This window comes from Corvus moneduloides, chromosome 19, assembly GCF_009650955.1.
Source record: "Corvus moneduloides isolate bCorMon1 chromosome 19, bCorMon1.pri, whole genome shotgun sequence".
Taxonomy (NCBI): Eukaryota; Metazoa; Chordata; class Aves; order Passeriformes; family Corvidae; genus Corvus; species Corvus moneduloides.
Window position 1 is genome coordinate 4,897,921 of NC_045494.1, and position 23,567 is coordinate 4,921,487.

The 23,567-nt window shown below is 39.2% G+C and overlaps 1 protein-coding gene across 1 annotated transcript in view; it reads right to left on the minus strand.

Annotated features, from left to right (window-relative positions):
- ANKFN1 (ankyrin repeat and fibronectin type III domain containing 1) overlaps positions 1–23,567 on the minus strand; it is a 114,041-nt gene that overhangs the window by 56,996 nt on the left and 33,478 nt on the right. The window contains 3 exon segments of the mRNA XM_032129281.1: positions 1,733–1,943; positions 9,036–9,237; positions 13,899–14,033. Coding sequence (XP_031985172.1) covers positions 1,733–1,943; positions 9,036–9,221 — 397 coding nt within the window. The 5' untranslated portion in view covers positions 9,222–9,237; positions 13,899–14,033.

A 23,567-nucleotide genomic window follows, 5' to 3' on the forward strand; every position in this document is an offset into this window, starting at 1 on the left:
GCAGAGCAGAAAGTCTGGAGAAAATAGAAAGTGACTGCCATCAGTTCCACAAGACTGGAGCCACGTACAAGGATGCTGTGAACCTTTGTTTTGAGGGGTGAAAATAACTTTTTGCATTTCGCTCTCAAATAGCCACTGCAAACCCTTCAGGTAAAACACCCAAACAAAATGATCATTTGCTTTTTACTGAGAATGCTTCATCCATTATTTCAATCAGAAAAACTAAAAATCAAGATAAGTGAAGTGGAAATTTGGTGGGTATATTTTGAAATGGAAATGAGGTGGTTATATATTCATATTCCCTGTATTCATAGGCATGTTTGCATTAATTACAGGAAATGAATACTAATTTATGATTGCCCCTGCTCGCCATCAGACTGCATTTATTTACAGATGAGGTCAATGAAAAATTAGTTTAGTCTTTTTTACTGCTGTTTAGAACACTCAAGACTGTGTTTTCCTCTAGATTTGTCATGGTTAATGAATGTTGCTTCAGCAGTCAATCATGTACTCTAAATGCTGTCACACTTTTTTTTTAAAGCCTCAGTCATGAACCATGACAGAAAAATAAACAAATAAATATAAAACTAAAAAACTCTTTTCACTGAGCAGCTACACTATGCAAAAATCTCCAGGGAAGGTTAAAGGAGGCCAGAATAAATGATAATATAAGTGCTGTGGATATAGAAAAGCAATAAAGGTGTACCAACACTGAGGGTCTGGCAAAAAAACTCAACATGCACATGCACACACACTCTCCAGTGAAAAAACTGGCAATGTTAGTAGCCTCAAGGTGCAATTTCCTGGAGCACTGAGATTGACATGCCAGCACTAAATGTTGTTAATTTAACTAACTTCAAATTAATGGCAGAGTCTGCAGTGGCCGAACCCCTCAAACACAGTCTCATTATAGCCTTGCTGGGAATGTCCTAAATATAGGCATTGACAGTTTAAAACAAATTCTCTTACATCGGGGTATTTTTAGACCCACGTAAGGCGTCAGAGTTTGTGTCATGGTATATGGTTGATTAATTGGGTTGGTAAGTAACCCTCCAACCCACAAATTGGGCATAAAAAGACCCATGAAGGAATACAACGAAGTTTTATAACTACAATATGTAGTTATAAGCAATATTGGTATTCCAGTAAAGTGAGAAGGTCTGTTTTGTGTTTAGGTTTTTTCTGGTTCTGTAGAACTTTGAAATTCTCATTTAAGTGGGATTTTAGGCCATTTGAAGACCAGGAGTGAGGGGTCTGTGGGTAATGGAAGTGATAGATTTCAATACAATTGGCCTCCTGAAGGCAGCATAGCCAAAATAAAAAGGATAATCAAAGTAAAGCAAAGTCTAGACAACCCATCATCCTATCATTTTTGATGACAAACTCTACATTTCAGACCATGATCTTTCAATCATTCAGTTCCTGTTTCCATATTTTTAAAGATTTTTTTCTCAAAATTGCTATTAACCGAGCTGCCCCGGTGTTAATCACATTAGAAGCTCAACTTGATTCATTAGTTGGTGTATCTGAGATAGAGAACAAAAAAGATCTACTGAACACATATTCAATGAGCAGATATTGCTGCAAATATCCTCCAGCACTCTTGTTGTTATAATCATGCTTATGATAAAACCAGGCAATTTTTGTGTGTCATGTAATTGGTTTTCCCTGACAACAGCAGAATTGATCTCATACAAGCAATTCCCTAAGTCAATTTGTGTTCTTTACTTACAGTGTGGGCTTTCCTTTGCCCCAACGTGTAGAAGGGTCCTGGCAATGGGGATGTTGTTTGTCAAAATGGCAATATCCAAAGGAGTGAGTCCCTCACTGTTTGGTGTGTTCAGGTCCAGTGCTTCCAGTGTGTATTGATAAAGAAGAATCTGAACAGCAGCCAGGTCCTGCTGCTCTACGGCCTCAAACATAGCTTCATTGCACTGGAAGTTCTGTGTGTCAATAAAAACAGAAATTCAGTGAAACTTTTCCTATGTAAGTGCTTTAAAAATAGAGAAAAATTGTTTTGTGACATTGCTATAAAATATTGCTCCTCCAGCCCCAACTTAGGCTCAGCTTGAAGCATGGCAAATGTTTGCAGCAGAATTGAGCTTGATCTACCCCTGGACTGGAGTGCTTGAAATTGCCTCAGGTCTGTGGGAAGATTCAAGTGAGATTCAAACCCATTATGTTTGCAGCGTGAAACTGGATGATACACTACAATTTTTGGCAGAGTCTTGGACTACTGACTTTTTCAAACTCAAATTTCAAGTAGAAAACTACAGTCAGGTGATGAAAATCCAAATCAAACGAGCTCTTCTGCATGTAAACCTTCCCAGTTCCAGTGTGAGCCAGTGTGTTCATTCTACCACCTCAGTTATTTCCAGGTGCCCTTATTATTGCATTTAAGTTGTAACTAGAAGAAAATTTGAAATTTATAGGCCTTAAAAACAGAAGTAGAAATGGGACTGAAGAAATGGACTGTCCAGTGTGCATGTCTGAGCAGCAGACAGCACAAGCAAAAAACCTCAAGAACTTTCATGGTGCCAACTCTCAGGCAGGAAGAACCACTGAACCTTTTCCTTACCAGTGTCAAGGAGATAAAAGAATGGCACAATACAAAGGCCCCTACTGTTTCTTAATTGAGCTGGGGAGAAGCAGGTGCAGTAGGCTAGCAGGGCCTGCAGGTTTCTTTTATGAGAACATCCTTCTGCAGCCTGCAGTAGTGACAAGTTATTTGCCAAGATTCTTTAAATTCTCTCCCAGTGTCCCATTGCCATACTTACCTGATAGCGTTTTTCCCTCTTTGGAATGAATTAGCAAGAGGCCCAGCAAGGCAAGGAGGGCTCAGAGCACAGATTCAGATACACAGTGTAAACCAGCTCCCTGTGTCCCAATACCACATGGAGGGAGCACTGAGAAAATTGTTATCACAGAATGCATTCTTTATTCTATGAAATAAATATTGAATTGAAACCATCTTCTACTGTGATTAAAAGTTAGCTCTTCAACCACACTAAAATGTCATTTTCTTTTTAAAATTGATATAGTTCTATTTGGCATATCTGTGTCCAAGTTTGCTGCCAGTGAAACAACACTGAACTGCTGGAACATCTTTTTTCTCCGCATAAAACACATGGACTAAGGGTTTTCAAGCAGTTTCTGGGAACTACAGTCCACAGCTCCACCTTGGAATTTGATCAGTTCTACAGGGGCCTTTTTTCAGTGCGCTTGAAGTTAAAAGTGTCTTCAGAAAATTTCAGGCCTGACAGGGATCTTCTGGTCTACTCTTTGCATGTGAAATATTGGTAGCACACTAAGAAATTGTAAAAGTGATGTCACCTAAAAGTTTTAGCATGGGACCACCTGTGCTGAATATTGGGGATCAGTGGAACAGGAGGAAAAATGTACATAAGATGCCCTTTACCCCAAATTGCCAATATAAAGAAATGAGATACTTATGTTAACATGACAATCTAAGGATGAGACGAGCTATTCAGCAATAAAGCAAATCTGGGACAGTAGTGCTGACTTGGGGATCTACCTTCTAGACGCTGGGGTACAGAACAGCTCATGCTGGAGAAATATTTTTTCTGTAGGTTTCCATGCAGAATAAAAGATGGTACTTAAACATCAGTGCTGATCATGGGGCTCTGTCACATCTTCTCTAGATGGTAAAGATTCAGGTTTAATTTTATAATCAAATACTTAGGCCACACTCCAGGGTTGGTATAAGATAAAAATCTCAGAAAAAGGGACAGTTGAATGGCAAGCAGCTCTATTTTTCATTCTTTATCAACCCCTCTGTTCAAGATAAAAATTGTTTTTAAGGACATACACTGTCATTAGTGAGAGCACATGTACAGAAAATTTTAGAAAAGAAGACAGCACATATTTCTCTTGTTATAAGATAAAACTTAAAAAATGTCAGAAATTTTTACTGCAATGAAGCAATATTTTTTATCATTCCAGTAGCTCCACACATCTGCTGTCCTGCTTATGTAACACTCTTATAATCTTGATATCAGAGATCTTACTCTTGTTCTGGTGTTTTGCCCACACCCTGAAGGGATGAAGTGCTCTTGCTAGAAATTAAAAGAATTTTAAGCAATTATAATTACAAAATATTTTAATTAATGGTATGATTCTGATACTTCTGTATGTCTTCAGCTCCCACTCAATGGTTATATTGATTTAACAGCTGTATATCACTGTATTGTGTACTCAAAATTAACATACAGAGAGCACTGATGTTTGAAGTACAGATGAAAAAGAAAGCTGTGATCTTCACTCTATGAAAATCCATTATTATCAATGCAGAATTGTGAACTGATAGACCTTTTGTCATAGAAATTATTAGAAATGTAAAATCAGAAAATCACAGAATGGTTTGGGCTGGAAGGGACCTTTAAAGATCAGCTTGTGCCAACAACCTGCCATGGACAGAGACACCTTCCATTAGAAATACATTCACCAATTCTTCTATATCGGCATTCTAAAAAGAATTAATTTAATCGCTGGTAATGTCCATTTCAAATTATTTTTCTACTGTTATTGGAACTTTCTCTACAGTGTTGTTTATGGGAATACAGGATAATTATCAGAATCATCTGCATTTTGATCCAGTCAGAAAACAAGCAAAAGCATATTCCTCTTGTAACTGATCACAGCTATGAAAATCTACTTATTAGGCAGTGAATTAGTCAAGAGTGTATTACAAAGGGAATTGGTTGAAGGAAGCTGAATGACTGCATTGGTCTGCATTTCTTTTAGTTAAGTTTATTTTTGGAAACATTCTGGGAGCAGAACAAAAAGGTAAAGCTGATGATATTACTGCGTGAAAGGCTGTGCTGCTCACTCAGGACAGGAAAGTAGTTATTTCTCTCTTCACATATTCCCTTCTGTGGCACTGGGTACACACATGGTTCTTCCTTTTTTAAAAACCAGAATAAGTAATTCTCTTTTAATTGGCTTTACATATGTGCACAAAAGTTAAATGACTTAGCATTTGTAGAGTGTTACCCCTAACTTCTCAGTATCATTATTTGGCTTTAATTCCAATTTTGTATGAAGCTCAGGGAAGCTTGTACTACATCTCAGAAGTTTCTTCCATTATATAAATCAAAAATTCACTATTACATGATAATAAAAGAGAGATGGCTAACTTCACTAGTATAGCTGAAATGAACCCAAGCTATGGCTGACAAAAGCATTTGGTCCTTTTTAAATATATACACACATCCCCCTCCCCCCCAACAGATTTTACCTACCTGTCAGATTGCTGTAGAATTATTTTAAGAACTTTGATTTAAACTGGGTTTTTTTGATTCAGTTATCACCATTTAGACCTGCCTGTGTGCCTTCGAAAATGCATCTTTGGACTTCTTCTTGCCAAATGAAATACCTGAAGTGTTTGTGAAATTTTGGCCCTAAGTAAGTTGTTGAGCAGAATCTAAGCACATGTTTAAGTTAATTTGTCGTAAATACTCTTGCCAACTGACCGGTTGGCAAGAATGTTTCACCAAAAGGGAAAAAATAAAAGCAAATTTCTATTTCTTCATTTCATTAGAAATCTGATTGAAAAAGCTGCACTGATTTAAATGAGAAACAGAGAATGAATATTATAAGCTACTTCATCCAATCCAAACAATTACGAGACCAAATTGCAAATATCAGGTTTTCCAAATGAGCAATTCAGACTGAATTCAGGCTGAAATACATTGGCAAGTCTTGTAACTTCAAAGAGTGTAAAATCATGAGAACTGATGTGGCCTTTCTAATTGGGCATGTGTGCATCCCTCATCCATAGCAGAGCACATCAAACTGCTAGACAGTCAAAAAACATCCTGGAGAGGCAGCAAAGTATCTATTACATCTTCACTCATGCTAGTGGACTGCCCAATTTGGAAGTCTGCATCCACCCCAGCTCTCCAAGTCCAGAAAAACATTCTACACTTCTGACCAGCTTTTCCCCAACTATTTGCTTTCACACAGAAAACAGAAATATATTTGAAAATTATGCAGTTTTCTGCAAAAAGCTTATCACGTTCCATATAGAAGATCCTCTACTATTGCAGCATTTTTCAGACATCTGCAGCCCAGGGATAAGAAATCCAAACAGGTATAAGAAGTAATATCTTTAGACCCAAGTGCTCAATTTTAGTCCAGCTGGTGTTGTCACAAATACCAACAAAAGCCTTCTGATTTCTGCCATCATTTACCTTTACTAGATAACTTTCTTCTACTCTGAAAGGACAAAAGCATTAAATTCAAAGAGAAACTGAATCAAGTTTAAAAGTGATTGGGTGAAGTTTAGTAGCAGTTTTTACATTGCTTTTTCCTTGACTCAGTCCTGCAGCCTCTGATCATTAGCTGGACAGCTATGCTATGTGATTAATTTATTTAGGTGTTACTGTGATGCACAAATGTATATACTGAAAAGAACTACAGTATTGCTTTGCAGTAAGTAATAACCACGTTCCAGTAAGTGATTCAGTGCCAGAGTCTTTAGAAATGCGATCTTATGCAGCTTAATTAAAATGAAGTGCCCCTTTCAAGGTATTTGCTCTAATTCTGACTGAAAAAGTCCACTATGTGCTACTGGAGTTGGAAAAAGTGGTAAAGCAGTTTCTGCAAAGACTTGTTTTGATAAACATGAGTTCAAGAATAAAGCTATTTTGGGACATTGCTATGTCTGCAGCAAGACAACAATTTACTGAATGGAAAGTGTTGCACACCAAGAGAGAGTGGAAAGAAAACTCTTCACTTGCCAAAGCTGAAAGAAAACAAATTCTAACAAATGCTGTTCACTTGTCTGGAGACATGATTTTACTCCTTGACTTTGCTCAGTGGCACAGAAACTCAATGATTAGAAAATACATGAGCTAGCATCTTGACCTGGAATATTTCCACCCCTTCAGTAATGGTTTCCTTGCTGTTTATTTCTGGGGAAAGCGGGGAAAACAACAAGCAGAACGGATAGAATGGGGTCCAAAGCCTCTTGAGTTTAGTGAGAGTCTATTCATTGCTGGCTGTGGACACCAGCTCAGACCCCAGACTGGTGATACCTACAGGTTCCTCTGCTGGGTGTTTGTCAGTGACAAAATCTGACACTCCCATGACACTGTAGGGGGCCGGGGGAACAAAGTTAGCACAGGAATGTCTGCATCCCATTAAATCCACATCCACTCAACATAAAATGAAGGCTCCTAATGATGATGACTGATGGAATAGGCACTCCCACTGCCTGACAGATCCAGAGTGAAAAGGGACAGAACTCAGGTTGTAAGTTACTGGCTCAGGGTTAGCAGAGGACTTGGCCCTCAGCAGCAGTGCCCTGCTCCTCAATCCTTTGGCTCAGCTCATTGGCAATTTCTCTTCTTATTAGTTAAGCATGACAGAAGAGCCTGTGTTTGAAGGAATATGTAATCTGAAATGTGTATTTAGATAAACCCTGGTCAGAAGATATGCTCACAGCCTGGCTTTCATTCAGCCTACATGTCAGTCTGCTCTGACATGTCCCCAGCACTAGTTCATCCTCCTCCTTCACTCCCTCAGTCACACTCAAGCTTGCAATTGAAAAAAAAAAAGAAAAAAAAGGCAAGAAAAGATAGTGGCTAAAAAATAAATCTAAATAATCTTTCCCCATAGTTCATACTTTGAGACCTCAATTCAAATCATCACTACAAACTGAAAAGCATCTGGAAACCCATGGCCTCAAAAGCACAGCCATTGGCTACCATGCAAAGGTTGTTTTCCAGCTCTCAAGCCCTGTTTGAATTTCAGGCTTCTCTTGTGTAGCAAGAATCTATTGGCTCTGGAAGAGCTGAGAGGAAGCAGCCATGGTCCCCCGCTTTTGTCGTGGTCTTTTTCCATAGGAGAGAGACAACAGTCTCCACGGGTCATGCAAGGGTCCTCTGATTTCAGGAAAGCACGATCCTAGGGGACAGCATCAGCTAATTGAATTAAAAATAATTTCAAATTCTTGCACTGATTCATATAATATGTCTCTTACATAATGAAATTTTTGAGTGTTAAAGGAGTCTAGAGTGTCCTTTTTCCTTCTGACAAAATGTAACATTTTTGTTATCTGGCCCAGCCATACTCTGAGTTTAGTCCTGCATTGCACTAAGCATCTGATCTAGTGCAGCAGAGTACTGGTTGCAAGAGGCATCTCCTGGTGCTTTCACAGACACTGTCATTAGTCTCTGCTCTTCAGAAGTGGAGACGAACTCTTCAAAATAATTCAGAGGAGACACTGAAGAACGTGTCTGTTCTTCCTACTTATGGAAAAGTGGAATTCATTTTGTTTTGGCGATATCAACAAGCAGGTTCACCTTCCTCCAGCAAATATAAAAGATTCTTTTGTACACAGAACTTACATTGGGCTATTATTTCCGGGACAGAGTCCATTCTCCAAATTGTATGCACTGGAGGTTGTGTAACTTCACCAGCACTGGCAGCAGCAGGAGCCCTTGTGAGGATTAATTCCAGCAGGTGTTTCTATATTTTACTGTGCTGGTACCAGAGTGCTCAGCTGGGATTTGGCTGGGGTACCCAGGCTAGACTGCCTGACATGTGATCTCTTTCTTCCATAGTCTTATCTACTGGCCATCACCACAGTCCAGGAAAAGCCTTGCATTTATTTATCTGTCATGCCTGAAAGTTCCATTTGTTCTGTTATTTGGAAAAATGGGAACTTCTACTAAAGCCATCTTCACTTTCCTCAAAATACTTTTTATTCTTTTCTTGTAAGAGAAACACTTGCATCTGTATATTTAATTCACATTTTGTCATGTAAGTGACAAGTTACAACCTTACTCCTAAAATAAAGCATCATCACGTGATTAGGTAGCCTGAATCTACCCTTCAAGGAGGTCAAACTCTATTTTCACAAAGGATCATAAATGGTAAGGCTGAGAAGCACATACAGCACTGGGCAGGGAACAAAGTGAGATGATGAGAATTGTACAGATTATAAACCTGCTGATTAAGGAGATTAATAGGAAAGTAAATTGGCAGCTTGATAGGGATCAGGTAATTACCATGGAGGCCTTGCGGAGGCTGAGGCGGTCAGAGCGAGCTCTGAAATAGGCTTCATCAAAGGACGTGTGGCTGCCCTTCAGCTTCTCTGACAGGTTCCGGTAGAGCCGCTTGGCAGCGCTGGGGGATGATGGCATGCTGTGCTTTTTGTTCTGCAGGAGACTTAGGTTATGCATTTGCTGGGTCATTTTCAGCCAGGGGTTTCTAGAAGGAAAACAGCAGCCATTTAGTGAGGTTTTGCTACACCACCATCACTGATCAGAAGTGTGTCACTGAAACACACCGTGCGAGGCTGCTGTGGCCAAAATCACTGTCACACACGGCTTCTGGACACATGGACACATGTTTTGGGCTTTTTCAATGGCAAATTGCTCTTTATGGAATTAGAGCCATGGATATCTATGAAGACAGAGAATTAAAGATGGAAAAATAAAACAGACCACCCCAGAATTATTTGCTAATTTGTATAAGGAGGAAGGGTTTCAATTGATAAGGGAAGCAGCTTTTTGACAGAGTGAGTTCTGGTAATACAGGTGTCGGAAAAAATGACACCCAAAAGTAAATGTTGCTGTGGACAGTTTCATACTGAGTGGCTCCTTCCTCAGGTAGTGGGCAGGCACTGGTTTTGTCTATATATTGTATCACCTCATCCTGCTCTGTGTTTGCCCTGTCCATTTAGAGTACAAACCCTTCCAAGCGGGACTGCTGCCTCTCTCTGACTGCTTCACCTAATTGGATTTACATATTATCTCATAATTAAACAATACTTTCTATGCTCTATCATCACAGCAATTTTTCTGTATTAGGAAAAATTGAATTAATATTTAACTCTGGAATTACATTATGTGGGAATAATTTTGCCCTTCTGAAGGGAAGATAAGAATCAGATTTGACCCAACTGCAGGCATAGGAAGCTATCCTCATGGATTTCTAAGTGAAAAGGTGACAAAAATGCACCATTTCTTCACACTTCCTTTTTCCCTGACAAGAATGTGTACACATCTCTAAGGCAGAATGTCTCTCTAGGAGACTTCACAGTTGTAACAGTAAACCTGGCTAGCCTTTCAGACTATCTTTTCTGGAAATAATCTTTAGGTTTTTTGTACTATGATACAAATTCTTTCTGTTCTCATGGTCTCAGCCTTCTTTTAAGCAAATTGGATGGCAGGACCAGACTTTAATGACTATTTCCAGTAAAAGCATTCTTTACTAAACACTCACCCTGCTGTTGAGGCTGGTTTTGGCAGGTATTTGTCCTTAAGATTAAAGACGCCACCCAGCTCTACTAAGCTTTCTACATCTTCCATTCTCAATGCACACTGTGGTGAGCAGACATCCTGAGCATAAAAGTATCTTATTACAAATAATTTCACATATTCTCCATGCTCCTGGGTTATTGAAGAGAGACCAAGTCTCTGAATGAAGAGAGAGAGAGTCAACACAATTGTCATATGTGATGAAAAGGCTGTTACATTAGAACAACAGTGTGTGCAATCAGAAGGGAATTATGTGAGCTGCATCACTGAAATGAACGTGCAAGTGTGGAGATGATCAGCAGCTCTCTGGGACTCAGGAGGCAGCAACACTGCAAAGATTTTTGATTGATTTTCTCTGAGTTTATAGAGTAAACTGATTATCCACCTTCCACTTTTCTATGTTACTAGTATTTTAAAGAAACTCAGCAATTTTCCAAATTTAATAATAATTTCTCAGTTACTTAGAGTAACACTTCCAGTTTCTGTTAGTACATAGTGCTACAGATTGTCCCACATAAATTTTTCCTCTTACCTCTGTTCTCAAGAGTTTCTTCTTTTCATCAATAAAGTGTGGGTCAAAACACAGACCCAAATAGTAAGTAAAACTAGGCCAGTAAGTGCTATAGGCATGTTGGTAGAGGAAGTTTCGATTTCTCAAAATAACTTGATTCCAAGACTACAAGTTTCGAATACCAAATACCACACAGTTAACAGTGAACTCAGGACAGAAAGAACAGTTTGCATTTGCCACACGAACCTAACCACCCTCAAGATGAGGGCAAAGAAGAATAGACCCAACCAATTCTTAATTCGAAGGCAACTCAGCACACTCACTGTGTCTGCTTTGGGATTATGGCTTTTTATTTGAAAAGCAACAGGCTCAGCACATCTGAGTGGCACAGGAGAGGTTACAAGCTTCATGAAGCCAATGTGGGAATTTACTGAGGAGCTGTGTAGATACTTGATAAGTTTACATTAAAAAAATTAGGAACATCTACTTAGTAGGACTTCTACCTATTGTGGTATTATTAAACAAAACAAGAATGCCTGGTATTAAAGATAACAAAGCTTATGCCTCTGTCAGTGTTCTCTAGGCTGATAAAGTCCTCCCTCTGTCTCACTAGACCAAACTACCTGCTTGCTGACTTTAATACTCTCAAGGATTTAAATAATTACCAAAAAAAGGTATTTTGCCAGCCTGACTCCCCAAAAGCCCTATCTATTCTCCAGCCTTCACTAATGCACGAAGTGTATTTGTCTCCATCTCCTTAAACTCAGTTGCCCCGATGTTTGTCACAGAATCTCTTCAAAGTCATCAAGTTCAAGCTTTTCTTGAGAAGCAGAGAAGTTTCAAGAATCCCAAATTTTTACAGAGAACAACTTGACAGCAGCATTTTCTTTTATAAGAAAATACTAACCTGAGCAAGTAAAGGAGAAGCACCTGTCAGTTTTTGGACAGTTTTCCAGGAAATCTGAGTCTTTGGGACAAGTGTTCTAGTGACACCTCTCCCAATCCAGATTCAAAACTCAGGTAGTTGGCAGGGCTGTTTTCTCTGTTCCAATGTGTACACTGTAAAAAGAAACTGGAGTCTCTAAGTATGTTACAGCATTCTAGAATGCTGGTGTAGGCTTTGAACCAAAGCAAATTTATGCATCACTGGGGTGCTAATCTGTGTCACCAACCCAGAAAAGTCTCAGAGCAGTTAAGTAACAAGTCTGTTTCCCATGGCATGGGTTAAAGTTCTCATGGACTGTGACTAAACATAGTTTGACTCCAGATATTACAGTTCCTTGGAGTTGCTGGAGCCCTTCCCACCCTGATCTGGTCAATGAACCACCTAAACAATGACTTCCAAGGATGGTAACTGCAGTGTGCTCTTGTCAACATGGACACTTTGTCAGTAAAGAGCCAGAGCAGATCCCACCCAAGTCTGACACTGATGGAAGAAGAGAACAGAATCTTTTATAATGCCATCAATGTTTCTACAAAGTCAAGAGCAGGTGAATCTATAGAGAAGCTAAGTAAACACTCTTGAAAGTGCAGCTATTCAACAATAAAACAGATGGCATCTTTGCTATCCACACAGAATTGGTGAATCACAAATGACTTGAAACATAGACATGTTCCCTGTTTGCTCACCATCAATATCCCAAACAAGCTCAGGGAATTAATGTGGAACAATAAAGCAATAGCTGGAATGACATGATGCAAACGAGCTGCATTTTTTCACCAGTGTACTGAAACAGTAAGGTGTAAAATGCTACTGCAGATGATCATACTTAACATCCTTCCTAGTCACACACAAGGTATGAAATGAAAAAAAAAAGAAAAAAAAGGCAAGTTGCGTATTCTGGAAAACTTTCTGGAAATGGGATCTTATTAGGCTGAAGAAATTACTCACAGTAGAGCAATGGGAATGAGATTGGGCAAAATCATGGGTAAAAATCATAATAAGAAATAAGGAAAAGAGTTCGATTCACATGATTCTGTGATGGAAAGCACAGGGGTTTTTGGATGTTGGCACTTTTTTCATTTCCTGAAAGAAGTTTTAGGCTCCTTCTAAAAGTTATTATTTTGATTTCTTCTACAACCATATCCTTGCCTCAACAATCAGGTGAAGACCTGAAATGTGCATTGTCCTGATTGAAACAACAAATCCCCCAGCTGAAATGCACTTAGCCTAAGGATATATCATTGTCAGAACTAAAATTGTTACAGCACATTGAAGACTAATAATTTAGAAAAAGGAGATGTGCAGAACAGACCCATTTGAGATTTTCACCTGTGGAAGCCTCTGCACAAAGCTGACATTGGTCAGGACGACATAAGAACATCTCCACATGGTTTGGAGTAGCCCTGTGTGATCTAACTTGCATCCCCACAGCAAGGTGAGCACTGCAATAGGCAGCACAGTACCAGGTTTTACTGAGAAGGGCAGGACTAGACAAAATAACAACAGCAGCTCCCCTTACAACCAGTGATAATTAACAGCAGTTTGTATTTCCAAGAATTAAAGAATGCAATCTTGCAGCAGATCTCTGGGGAAACAGTTACTGCCCTACCCTGGAAATACCCCTCAAACCAGTCTGTGTGACTGTCACTGTGCTACAGCATGAACCAAACCAGGGACCAAGGTCTCCCAAAACACACTTCATGCTGCACATCCTGCAGCTTCATCTTTGTGATCAGATGTCTACTTGCACCTAAGCACTGCAGTAACCATTTTATTCCCCATCACCAGGGTCCTTTAAAAGCCAAATTCAAATACAAATGAATATAAAATAGTTACCTTTATAAAAGCTTAATGTTTTTTCCTTTCTAACTGTCAAATCTTGACCTAATATTCATGTCTCTTAAAAACATATTGCAGAGAAAGAAAAATAAATACCTAAGTTATAGATCACTCTCTGTTGTCTGTGGCACATATATGCTACACTCTATAGACAGGTGCACTGGTAGGGCACAGCATAGCTGTAAAAGCATTCTCTTAGGATTTTAGGAAAACACAACAGCAGAAAAACCACTCAACGCTCTATGTTTATGAATCAATCTTACACTTGAAACTAATAATTAAGAATATATGCATTAAAGTGTTAAATTTGACTTACCAGCTTAGGATATCCAAGGCAAAACGTGAACAAGTTGCTGGTAATTGTCCACTGTCTTCCTTCAGTGAATCACATTAGCTTTGCTGTCTCTGCTGGCTCAGCCTCTGGGCAGAATGAGTAAATCTCTTCCTTACACTGCATGAATGATCAGATATGAAAAAGCCTATTACTAGTAATTACTGAAGTCCAAGATTGCTGCTAAAGCCTCAGAGCCAAACAGTATTTAAAGCAAGTAGTGTTGTATCACAGGTAGAATGTTTGGTGCCTCAACTCTGCCCCAGTTACCTGTGCAGCTGTAGGAGTGACTAACATGTGAAGCCTCCATGTGAGAGATGCCATGACTTCTTTGTGCTTTTAGCTGTTGTAGCCTTTAAAATTGATCAGCAGCACAGTGTGCAAATAGAAAAAATAATTACAGCCAGAGTAAACAAAACTGTGATTGTAATTAATTTGCCATGAAGTATGAGCAAAAAGAAATTAATGCAGCCATCCTCAAGCAGCTGGTTTTATGCTAAAACAGTAAAAGGAGGGGGGGGAAATTCACAGTGCAGTAGTGCTTGTTGCATGTGATGTATTGTTTCTTCTTTCTCCAAGCAAGCTACCACTACAGCTGTCTGCAATCATAGCAACAAAAGCAGCAACCATAGCTGTGGGACATCTGCAACATCATTGGAAAGCTCCCAGCCTGAACAGGTTAAGCCTCAAAAAGATTATTAAATGGATAACAAAAACACACTCTACGGATGTTTCAGCTAAAGCAGATCCTGTAATGTCTGCATTTGGAGCTTCCAAAATAGTAGAACAGTGATATTTCAAAATCTTTATTTTTTTTTACTATTGGGCAAAAAAAAAAAGCAAATGCTGGAACACACAGAAACCCACAAAAATGTTACAAAGTCAAATATGAAATATTTGAAATACCCATACACAGAATTCTAAAAACAGTGAAGGTGAGAATCAAAGATAAACAACAATCTAGAAAATTGTTATCTTTCTAGACAGTCCACTGGGTTAAATTCATGCAAATTCAATGCTCCAGTGCAACATCTGATAATAGAAAAGAACCAAAACACACCAGTTCCTGGGTCTGTCATAGCCAGTGACCATTAATATCTACAGAAAAAGTATTTTTGATTGCTTTTAAGGAGATACCAGAGCTACTCTTACAATCTGCCGAAATTTTTTCCCTGGATTTATTCAGACATGATGCTTGATTTTTGGAAAATGTTGGAAACATCCCAAAATCTGTTGATCAGCCTGATTCTCCCACACTTCAAATCTCAGCTAAGGATGCTGTGCCTCATACCCAAGTGCATCCGTTTGCTCAAGTAGATGAAGCTAAAATGTAGTCCTGGGCCTGATGTTTGTATGTCATGGAACATGAAGTTAATCTGTATTTTTTAAATCAATCTGGATATGGATCAAACCATTCTTTGGGGGGTTTTCCACAGGCACACATGCATGCCTATACACATGTGTGTAAACATGCACACAGATGTATTTCCAGGGCATAATGAGAATATCAAATGCAAATAGTTACATGCTTTGCTGCAGCAGAGAATTGCAAAGTGCTATTACGATATCCTATGCACGACATTCCTTCTCCTGTTCCATGAAAATCACAGGCCATCTGTGTACAGGATTCCCTCTTTTGTTCAGCTCCTTCCAAGGATCATTAGCAGAGAGCTGACTGAGGTCACTGCTTCTTGCCAACAGAAGGAAATTGGAAATCTTTCGAAAACCACCAAATACCTCTTTACCACTGAGATACTATCTGGAAATAAGCATGCTGAAAATCTGAAATGTCTAAGTCAGTTAAAAATAAATGTAAGCCTAAGAATTCCATTTTCAGTGGTGTGTTAAATAGGGATGATCCTTCTGAGTCAAAATCCCCAATTAAGGTTTTTTTAGTCTGTACAGACCTCATCTAAGGAACTCACTTGTAAAGGAATTCTCAATTTCCAACTGTTTTCAAGAGGAAAATCTAAAGTGAGTTTGCAGAAATTAGTCTATTCTTAAACATTTTCTAGCAATTTCTCATTGTGGTTCAATACCTCTTCTCTCTTCCTCTTTCTCCCTTCGGCTTGGTGGAAAGCAGCCCTTTTACAATTGCCATTTCAAATATTTAAATGCTTAGGCCTTTTGCTACCCAAACGGTATTTAGTAGATAGTAAAAGTCAGGAATTTTTCTTGCCCAAGCCTAGTTCTGTGAAATACAATTAGTTTTTTTTGTATCAAGTAAATACATTTATAATCTTCTTGACCTATTCATTAACTTGCTCGAAAGCCTGAAGACACAAAACAATGCTCAGTAAGGTAAAAGAAGTAATCATACATTTAGCAAATGATAAAAAATGAAATTATTAAAAATTATTACAGAATGTTTGTAAATAAGCGTGAGAGGCACCTACACCCACTTCTGGAAATGAAGAAGACTAGAAGACCTACAGAAACAACCCCCTGGGTTTATGATAAAACACGTGGAAGCAGATCCTTTAGTCTGGTCTCCTGCAGAAACCTGCCCATCCTCAGCCTTTGATGCTTCCATTAGAGGACAGAGAAGTCATCCAGTTATTATTGCACTTGCATTCCACTCTTCAGAGTTGCACAGAGTATTTTGCTGGCTGTACTTACACTGTTGACTTAACCTATTGCGACAGGTTTTCCTTCCATGATTGATGAGTCTGAAAGTTCCCTACATGCAGCACACAACGAGAGCTGATCCCACAAGCTGCTATTGTTCTTACTGCTGCTAAAGCTGCACATTTTTGTGAAGATGTACATTTAGTGGTACATTTTGTTTAAAGAGGCCACCCAAATTGGCGGTTTCATTGACAGTCACCCAAACCTTCACCCTGTGCTGTTCTCAGCTTTGCACTCCACAGGTGTTTTTAGCTTTATGTTGGCCATTAACTACATTTAGCGAATTCTGTTTGTTCCTCCCGGACACTGGGACATTTAATGATGAGGGAGGGAGGCGAGGGATGAGGAGTGCTGTGTAAGGTCTCGGGCTTTCGCGCCCTCCATCCATCGATAGGTGGCAGCGTCCACCCAGTTCTCCAACATCCTGGAATGGTCCCTGGAGCGGCGGCCACACAGGGACCGCCTTGTCCCCAGGACGCGAGGTCCTTGCAGACGGCGTTCCAGTAGGTAGCACGTCCTCCATCCCCAAAAACCAGCGTTCCCGTGTTTTATATTGCATGCGCCGTGCTTGTGAACAACATTTGGTTTTTCCCACTAGAATCAGGGTGGGAAGTTTGGAGCGAAGAAACTCACATGGAGCCCGACTTTACTTGCAAATAAGTCAATAGCAAAGCTGTTGCCATCATAAGAGACAAAGCTGTATTTTACACTGTTCATAATCACACTAAAAGAACAAATATTGCTCAAATATCAGCTCTCCGTCTGCTGTCGGAGCAACGGAGCTGGGCAGATTGGATACCTGGGAATGGGATCTCCACCCCCCTCCCAAAGTAACGTGGTCAGGCTAACTCTGGCATCTGTGTGCAGTCTCATTTTTAAAATCCATTACTGGAAACGTAGTTAAAGAGATTCTTCTCCTTGAAACAAAATAATGGTGTGGGTTTTTTTTTCATACAGTCAAAAGTATTCAGTGGGAAAGGTAAAATAAAAACAAAACTACTCCCCCAAACAACCGTATAAAAGCATATCTTTCTTTGTCCCCACACTCATTCTTTCTTGCACATTTTTATACATATAAGGTACTGTAGTAAATTCCAACTCTGGTTTTGGCAATTCCTGCCTCTCTGGCTCCTTGTTTACCTATCATCTTTCACACATACCCCCTTGCCAATTTGTTAATTTTCTGTCCTATTCCCTGGTTTCTTGTGTTTCTTCAAGGACATTGATCTGAGTCTTACTGTTTCACTAGTTACTTTAGCCAATGTGCTTGATCCAAATCCACAGCAAATAACCTATTATCCACAGAGACACAGAAGTATTCAGTATGCTTATAAAAAAGACAATTATTTCCCAGTTCATCAGTCACAGATGTGATCAAACTTGAAAAATTCTGAAATTGTGAGTGAAGAAAAAATAATTGCATTTGGACTAAGTTTAGCAAAGAATTTTCCCAAGTGTTCTGAAATATTTGAGGCACCCGTGGTGTAAGTGAGCAAATGGAACTGGGCTTGGCAGCCCTGGCTCCCCCAGGCTTCCTCTGTAGCCACGGCTCCCAACCCACGGTTCTGTCAGCCCAGCCTGGAATCCGGCACACCCAGGCTCTGCTGCAGGGCTGAAGTTGGCAGATGCACCAGTGCCTGGGGCTTACAGACTCCCACTTCCCGAGGACGGATGCAGGGGGGAATTCTCCATCTTTGTGGCAGCTATGGACTTGGGGCTTGTATTTCACAATATAATTTTAGATGAACTAGCAGAAACTCAGAACTGTTTGGTCAGAATTCCTTAAAGATGGCATGTCTTTCATACAGTCACAGTGGCTTTTTTAACCCTGATAGTCTTTTTACTTGGAAAATTCCTGAGAATAATAATACCTGGCTGCAGTGGAATAGGATCAGGCCTAGGCTGCCAGAGCCACAAAACTACTGAGTCATTTGGGATCTTTTGGAGTGTTAGTTAGGGTAAACAGAAATAAAATAATATAACAAGGCCATCAGATCCTCAAAGCCCTTCCTGTTTGAATCAAGGAATCAAAGAGCAGCTGCTGTTACCTATCAAGAGGCGTGCTTGATGGGAATGCTGCTCTACTGCAAAACCAATGCTGAGCAGAGCTCTTTGCTGATGGTTCCTGCAGTTGTTCCCCAGATTAGGAAAAATCCCTAAATCTGTGCAAACACATCCTGCTTCAGGAAGCCTATAATAGTACATAAGGCCATTGGACATGTCTGAAGATATTGCTGTTCCTCAGAAACAAATCACCCAGCTGAACGTCATGGGAATAATGAAGTTGTCAGCGACAACAGGCGGCTGTGATGTTTTGTCAGCCTCCTGTTGATTATGTTATCTAGTCAGACACTCCAGACAGAGATAATTTATGCCATGTATTGTTTAGCCATGACTACTCCCAGCTGCACTGCATTTAATTCAAGTTACAGCAGTACATTTTACAAACAGAAATTAACAGGATTTTCATAGCTGGCAATTTCTAGATTAGGAAAGAATAAAGAAAAAACCAGAATGTAGTGAAGTTGAGCATGGAACAAAGCTGAACAGAGGCAGACACACACCATCCCAGAGAAGCACCTTCTTTTTTAAGCTAAAGACATTTTTAGACTTGTGACACAGTCTTTAAAAAGAACAAAAAGACCATATAGATATATAGATAGGTGTCATTGCAACTTTTGTATGGTTGCAGTAAGTAGCAGTGTACTTATTAATATAAGGCCTATTTCCAAGATTGATCACCCTTTTCTTCAAAACCTGTTGTATAAGAGCATCTATTATAAAGTACTACATGAGTGTCATTATTTTTCATACTGAATACAGGAACAACTTAGGTAACAGAAGAACAACTTCCTGCTGTTCTGTGATCCCCAAGCACTGTTTATTTCACTATAAATGCACAGTATTTCAGATACTCCTTAAAGAGAAGATTGTTTGCCCTGATAAAAGCAGAAGTCTGTTTATGGGCAATGATTTTAACATACTAAAAACAGACATTTAAAAAGAAACACATACACAAAACCAACAGCAACAACAAATCCCCCACCAAACAAACCACAAAAAACCCCAGAGTAAGGTACCATTTCAGGAAAACTTTGCTGCTGAGGACAAAGAGTGGGAAGAGAGGGGCTATTTTCAAAGGGTAACATTTACCTGGGGAGAATAATTTGTTCAGATCCTGATGGAGACAGATTGTTCTAGACAAGAACAATTCAAACTAAGAGCTCATTTGTCTGCATTATCGGAGGAAGAGCCACAAAGAGATCTGTCTCCCTGGACCAGCTTTTGTGAATAGCCCTATAGGTTATCTTTGCAATAGGGAAGCATCCCCCTGCCTGGCTGTGAGCATTTTCCACTGGCTGGAATTCATACTGCAGTCATTTGGTCTTTTGTGGCTGTTCATTTATATTTGAGTTTAAGTGAAAATAACTCTGAGGAATTCCAAACCAATGTCTCACAAGGAGCAATGCAAAGTCCTAAACAGAATAGAAGTGATTGCTGTGAAGTAATTCTAGATTTGTCAGTGGCACTCTTTTTCACAATGGGTTCAAATGAACATTTAAACATTCATTTTTTGCTGAGCAGTTATGATAGCTTCAAATAATGAAGATCCAAGGTTTACTGCAGAGGCAGTGCACATGGACATAACAGTTTTTATTGAAACCTTTTTATAATTTAGACAGACAAGGACATATGATTGTTTATCTTTTACAAGGGGTGTGGGGCACAGCAAAATCAGTGCCAAAATTCAAAATATGGGTTTGTTCTTTCCTCAAGTACAACATTTCAATAAAAGTGAAATTAAAAGGCAGGAAGTGCAACCAACTATTTTCTGTTTAGAACATAGCAGATCTGTAAAATACTTTGCCAAAAATCATTCCTTTTATATTGTAGTGGAGGCTTTTAAAAACTGGAGTGGTGTGAATAGCAGTTCATGAAAATATCTTCTCATCACTTTTCTTAAGCTCTAAACCTGATGAATCTGTTTCCTTCCAGTTAGTCATGTCAGCCTCTCACTGAGCAATAAACATCAGTTCTTGGCCTTGCTGTGTGGCCATGAGTCCCATCCCCACCACACAAACAATATCAGAATACAAAGTGATAATTGCTCCCTAATGAGCACACACTTTTTGGATGGATTTAGTTCACAGCCTCTTTTCCCATTTCTCTCTCTTCATCATATCCAAACTAATGCATCAACCAACTCCAAAGGTGAGAAATTAACCTTAAATAAACTCCTACTTTTCATGGCTGGTTGCAGCATGCCTTACTCTGTTTTCCAACAGGTCAAAGAGAATCTGATTCAGACTATGAAATGGTTGGTTTTATCTCCCATATTCAAACTCTGACTTAGCAAAGTCCTTGGAAAACAGCCTTCGGGCCAATTCTTCAGGAGGGGTTGTGGTATAGGCTGAATCCTGACGTGTTAGCAAAAGTCTGTGAACTTCCATCCTGTTCATAGCCCCTCTGGGACATGCTTTACTCCTTCTCACCCACCCTCAAATCAGAAAGAACAATGCTGGTTAATCTTGGGGCAGGAGGTGCTTAGAGCACACAACAGGATTCTGGCAAGTGCCCAGATCCACTGTGGGTGGGAAAACCAAGGCCAGAGCTGGTTTAGTCTCAGGACCTTTTGTTCTTTAAATCATGGTAAAGCACTTGTTAGCCCTAGAATAGAGACATTGGCTGGGAAAACCTTTGAGATATCATGCTCACTTGCCCTAAAAGTTTCCTGTATCAAGAATGTTTGGTTATCAGATGTTCACTTATGCTTCTGTTACATGTAGCAAATAGAAAATATTAAAAATTAACTTCAAAAACTATAAAACCCCAACTCCACAACAGCTTATTATCAATAACTACTACCTATATTTTATAAATTAGGTACTTCAAAAGTGTTTGTACATCACCATCCAGTTATTACATTCATTAGTGTTGTCACAGCTGACAGATGTGAAATATAATTTGCTGCTGTGTTAAAAGACTGAATATGGATTTGGAAATGAGGACTTGTGGTCCAATGAAACAACACTCTCTGCAGCCAGAACTGCTGATCTGATTTCATCTGAATTGTGTTAATAAATATTTGCAAAACCAGGCAGCTTAGGTGGCTTAATTAAGAAAACACTTGCTTTTCACCTTTAGTAATTAATTTCCTTCAGGGTCAGCATTTGGTGGTCTTACAGCTATTGCCCAAACTTCTACACACTTTGGGATGATTAATGATCTCTGTTCTGGAAAATTACGAGGTGCTATAAGGAAAAATTAACAGAATTCACACAATGTGAAACCTCTCCCTGAGTACCTTTTCTCTGCACTTTTTTCTTAAAAGGGGCATGGTCTGTATGAATGTGTGTCATAGAAAACTTGTAATGAGTACCCCACAAACCTGCACGGAATTCTCTCACGTGGTAATGCAGCCGGTCAGTCTCTGCTATAGGCAACATTGAGCCCAAGTGAAATCTTACAGATATTCTTACAGATAGTGCTGGCAGAGAATTACCCCTCAAATAGCACTGGTCAATGTGATACCTGAGCCTTGGGACCGAAAGAAATGTTCAGGGTTTTACTTCAGATGCTCTTCTTGGTTTCAGCATCAACCATCCTCCCAAAAACACCCCCTCACACATACACACTAAGCACAAACACAAAAGTGTGCATATTTTTCACACCAATTTTAATATCTGTTTTGTGACTTCTTAAAAACAGGAAAATAATATGCTTTAGGTCATATTCTGCAGCATTTCACTCTATACAGGTCTTTTGAATGATTGCAACTGAGAATATATTTTGCCTCTTTGCAGACACCATTCTGGGAGAAGTCATTCTGAGCCTCTCTCCACTTTTCCAAACAGGCACAATTGCAACAGATTCCATACAACATCCAGCGTTCCTACTCAGCTGGAAATAAAGCCATGGATTTGCAAGGAGGTGGACAATAGTTTATTATATACAATCATCTAACAGAAAGTCTTGCGCTCCATTTTGGAATTGGAAGCACCTGATCTGTTCTCTTGCCTGTACTTTCTAATAAAACTGTGTAGTTTGGTTTTAATTAGGGGCCAAAATTAGTAAGAAGTTGAAAATTAGCCACTATCAGTATGCAGGGTGAATTTGTTGTCTGTCTTCATCTTTTATCTAAATTGGCTGAAAAACAGAAGGTTAATTTGGTTATTCCAGCTGCACTTGAGAAGAAGCAGAGTTAAACATGAGTCATTGGGTTTGTTCTAAGAATTGCTGGTGCAGATGGCTCTGTTGCCTGCTGCTCAATACAAATAAGGTGACTTTTCTTGAAAGAAATATTGAACTACAGAGAGGGAGAAAAAAAGCCAAGCTGGTATGAACAACTTCAACTTTGAATCATAGATAAAGAGGAACCATGAAAAAAATATAAGAAACAGACATTTTAAAATTTTAACAAAGCAGCTTTCAGTGACAGAGTAATCCTTTTTACAATATTCTGCCAGAAGACTAAGATACATTTCCACACTGACTTCAGTACAGAGATGGGTGTTTTCTACTGGAATTACTGCTCTAAGTACAAACACTCAAAATTTCCGTGGATTGCAAATAGATGGAACAGGAAAATGAAAGTAGAGAGAGTGTAGGGAGAGTTTATCTAATGGTTACTCAGTATACTTGTGAGAGAGCTGGAATTGGACATTAATATTGTTCCAGTGCCTATTTATCCCTCATGATATGGCTTAACAGAAATGTTGGAATTTTGTCCAATTTTGGCTCATTTGACTTTTATTTTACACCCTCCCCCCTTCAAGAAGTTACCATGGAACTGAATTTTCAAATTATTGACATGCTACATTGATACTTTTGTTTGAAAAGCCCACAGATTAGATTACATGACGTTAGAACAGAATAAAGCTGGTGGCCAGTTAATGAGTCCATTATTTTTCTTTAAATGAGTCTATGTTGAAAGCCAGCTTAACACTAAGAAATGAATCTGTACTTCAGCAAAAGCTAGAGTATTAGTATTTTAGTATCATAGGAAAGTTTGATTACTGAGCCCAT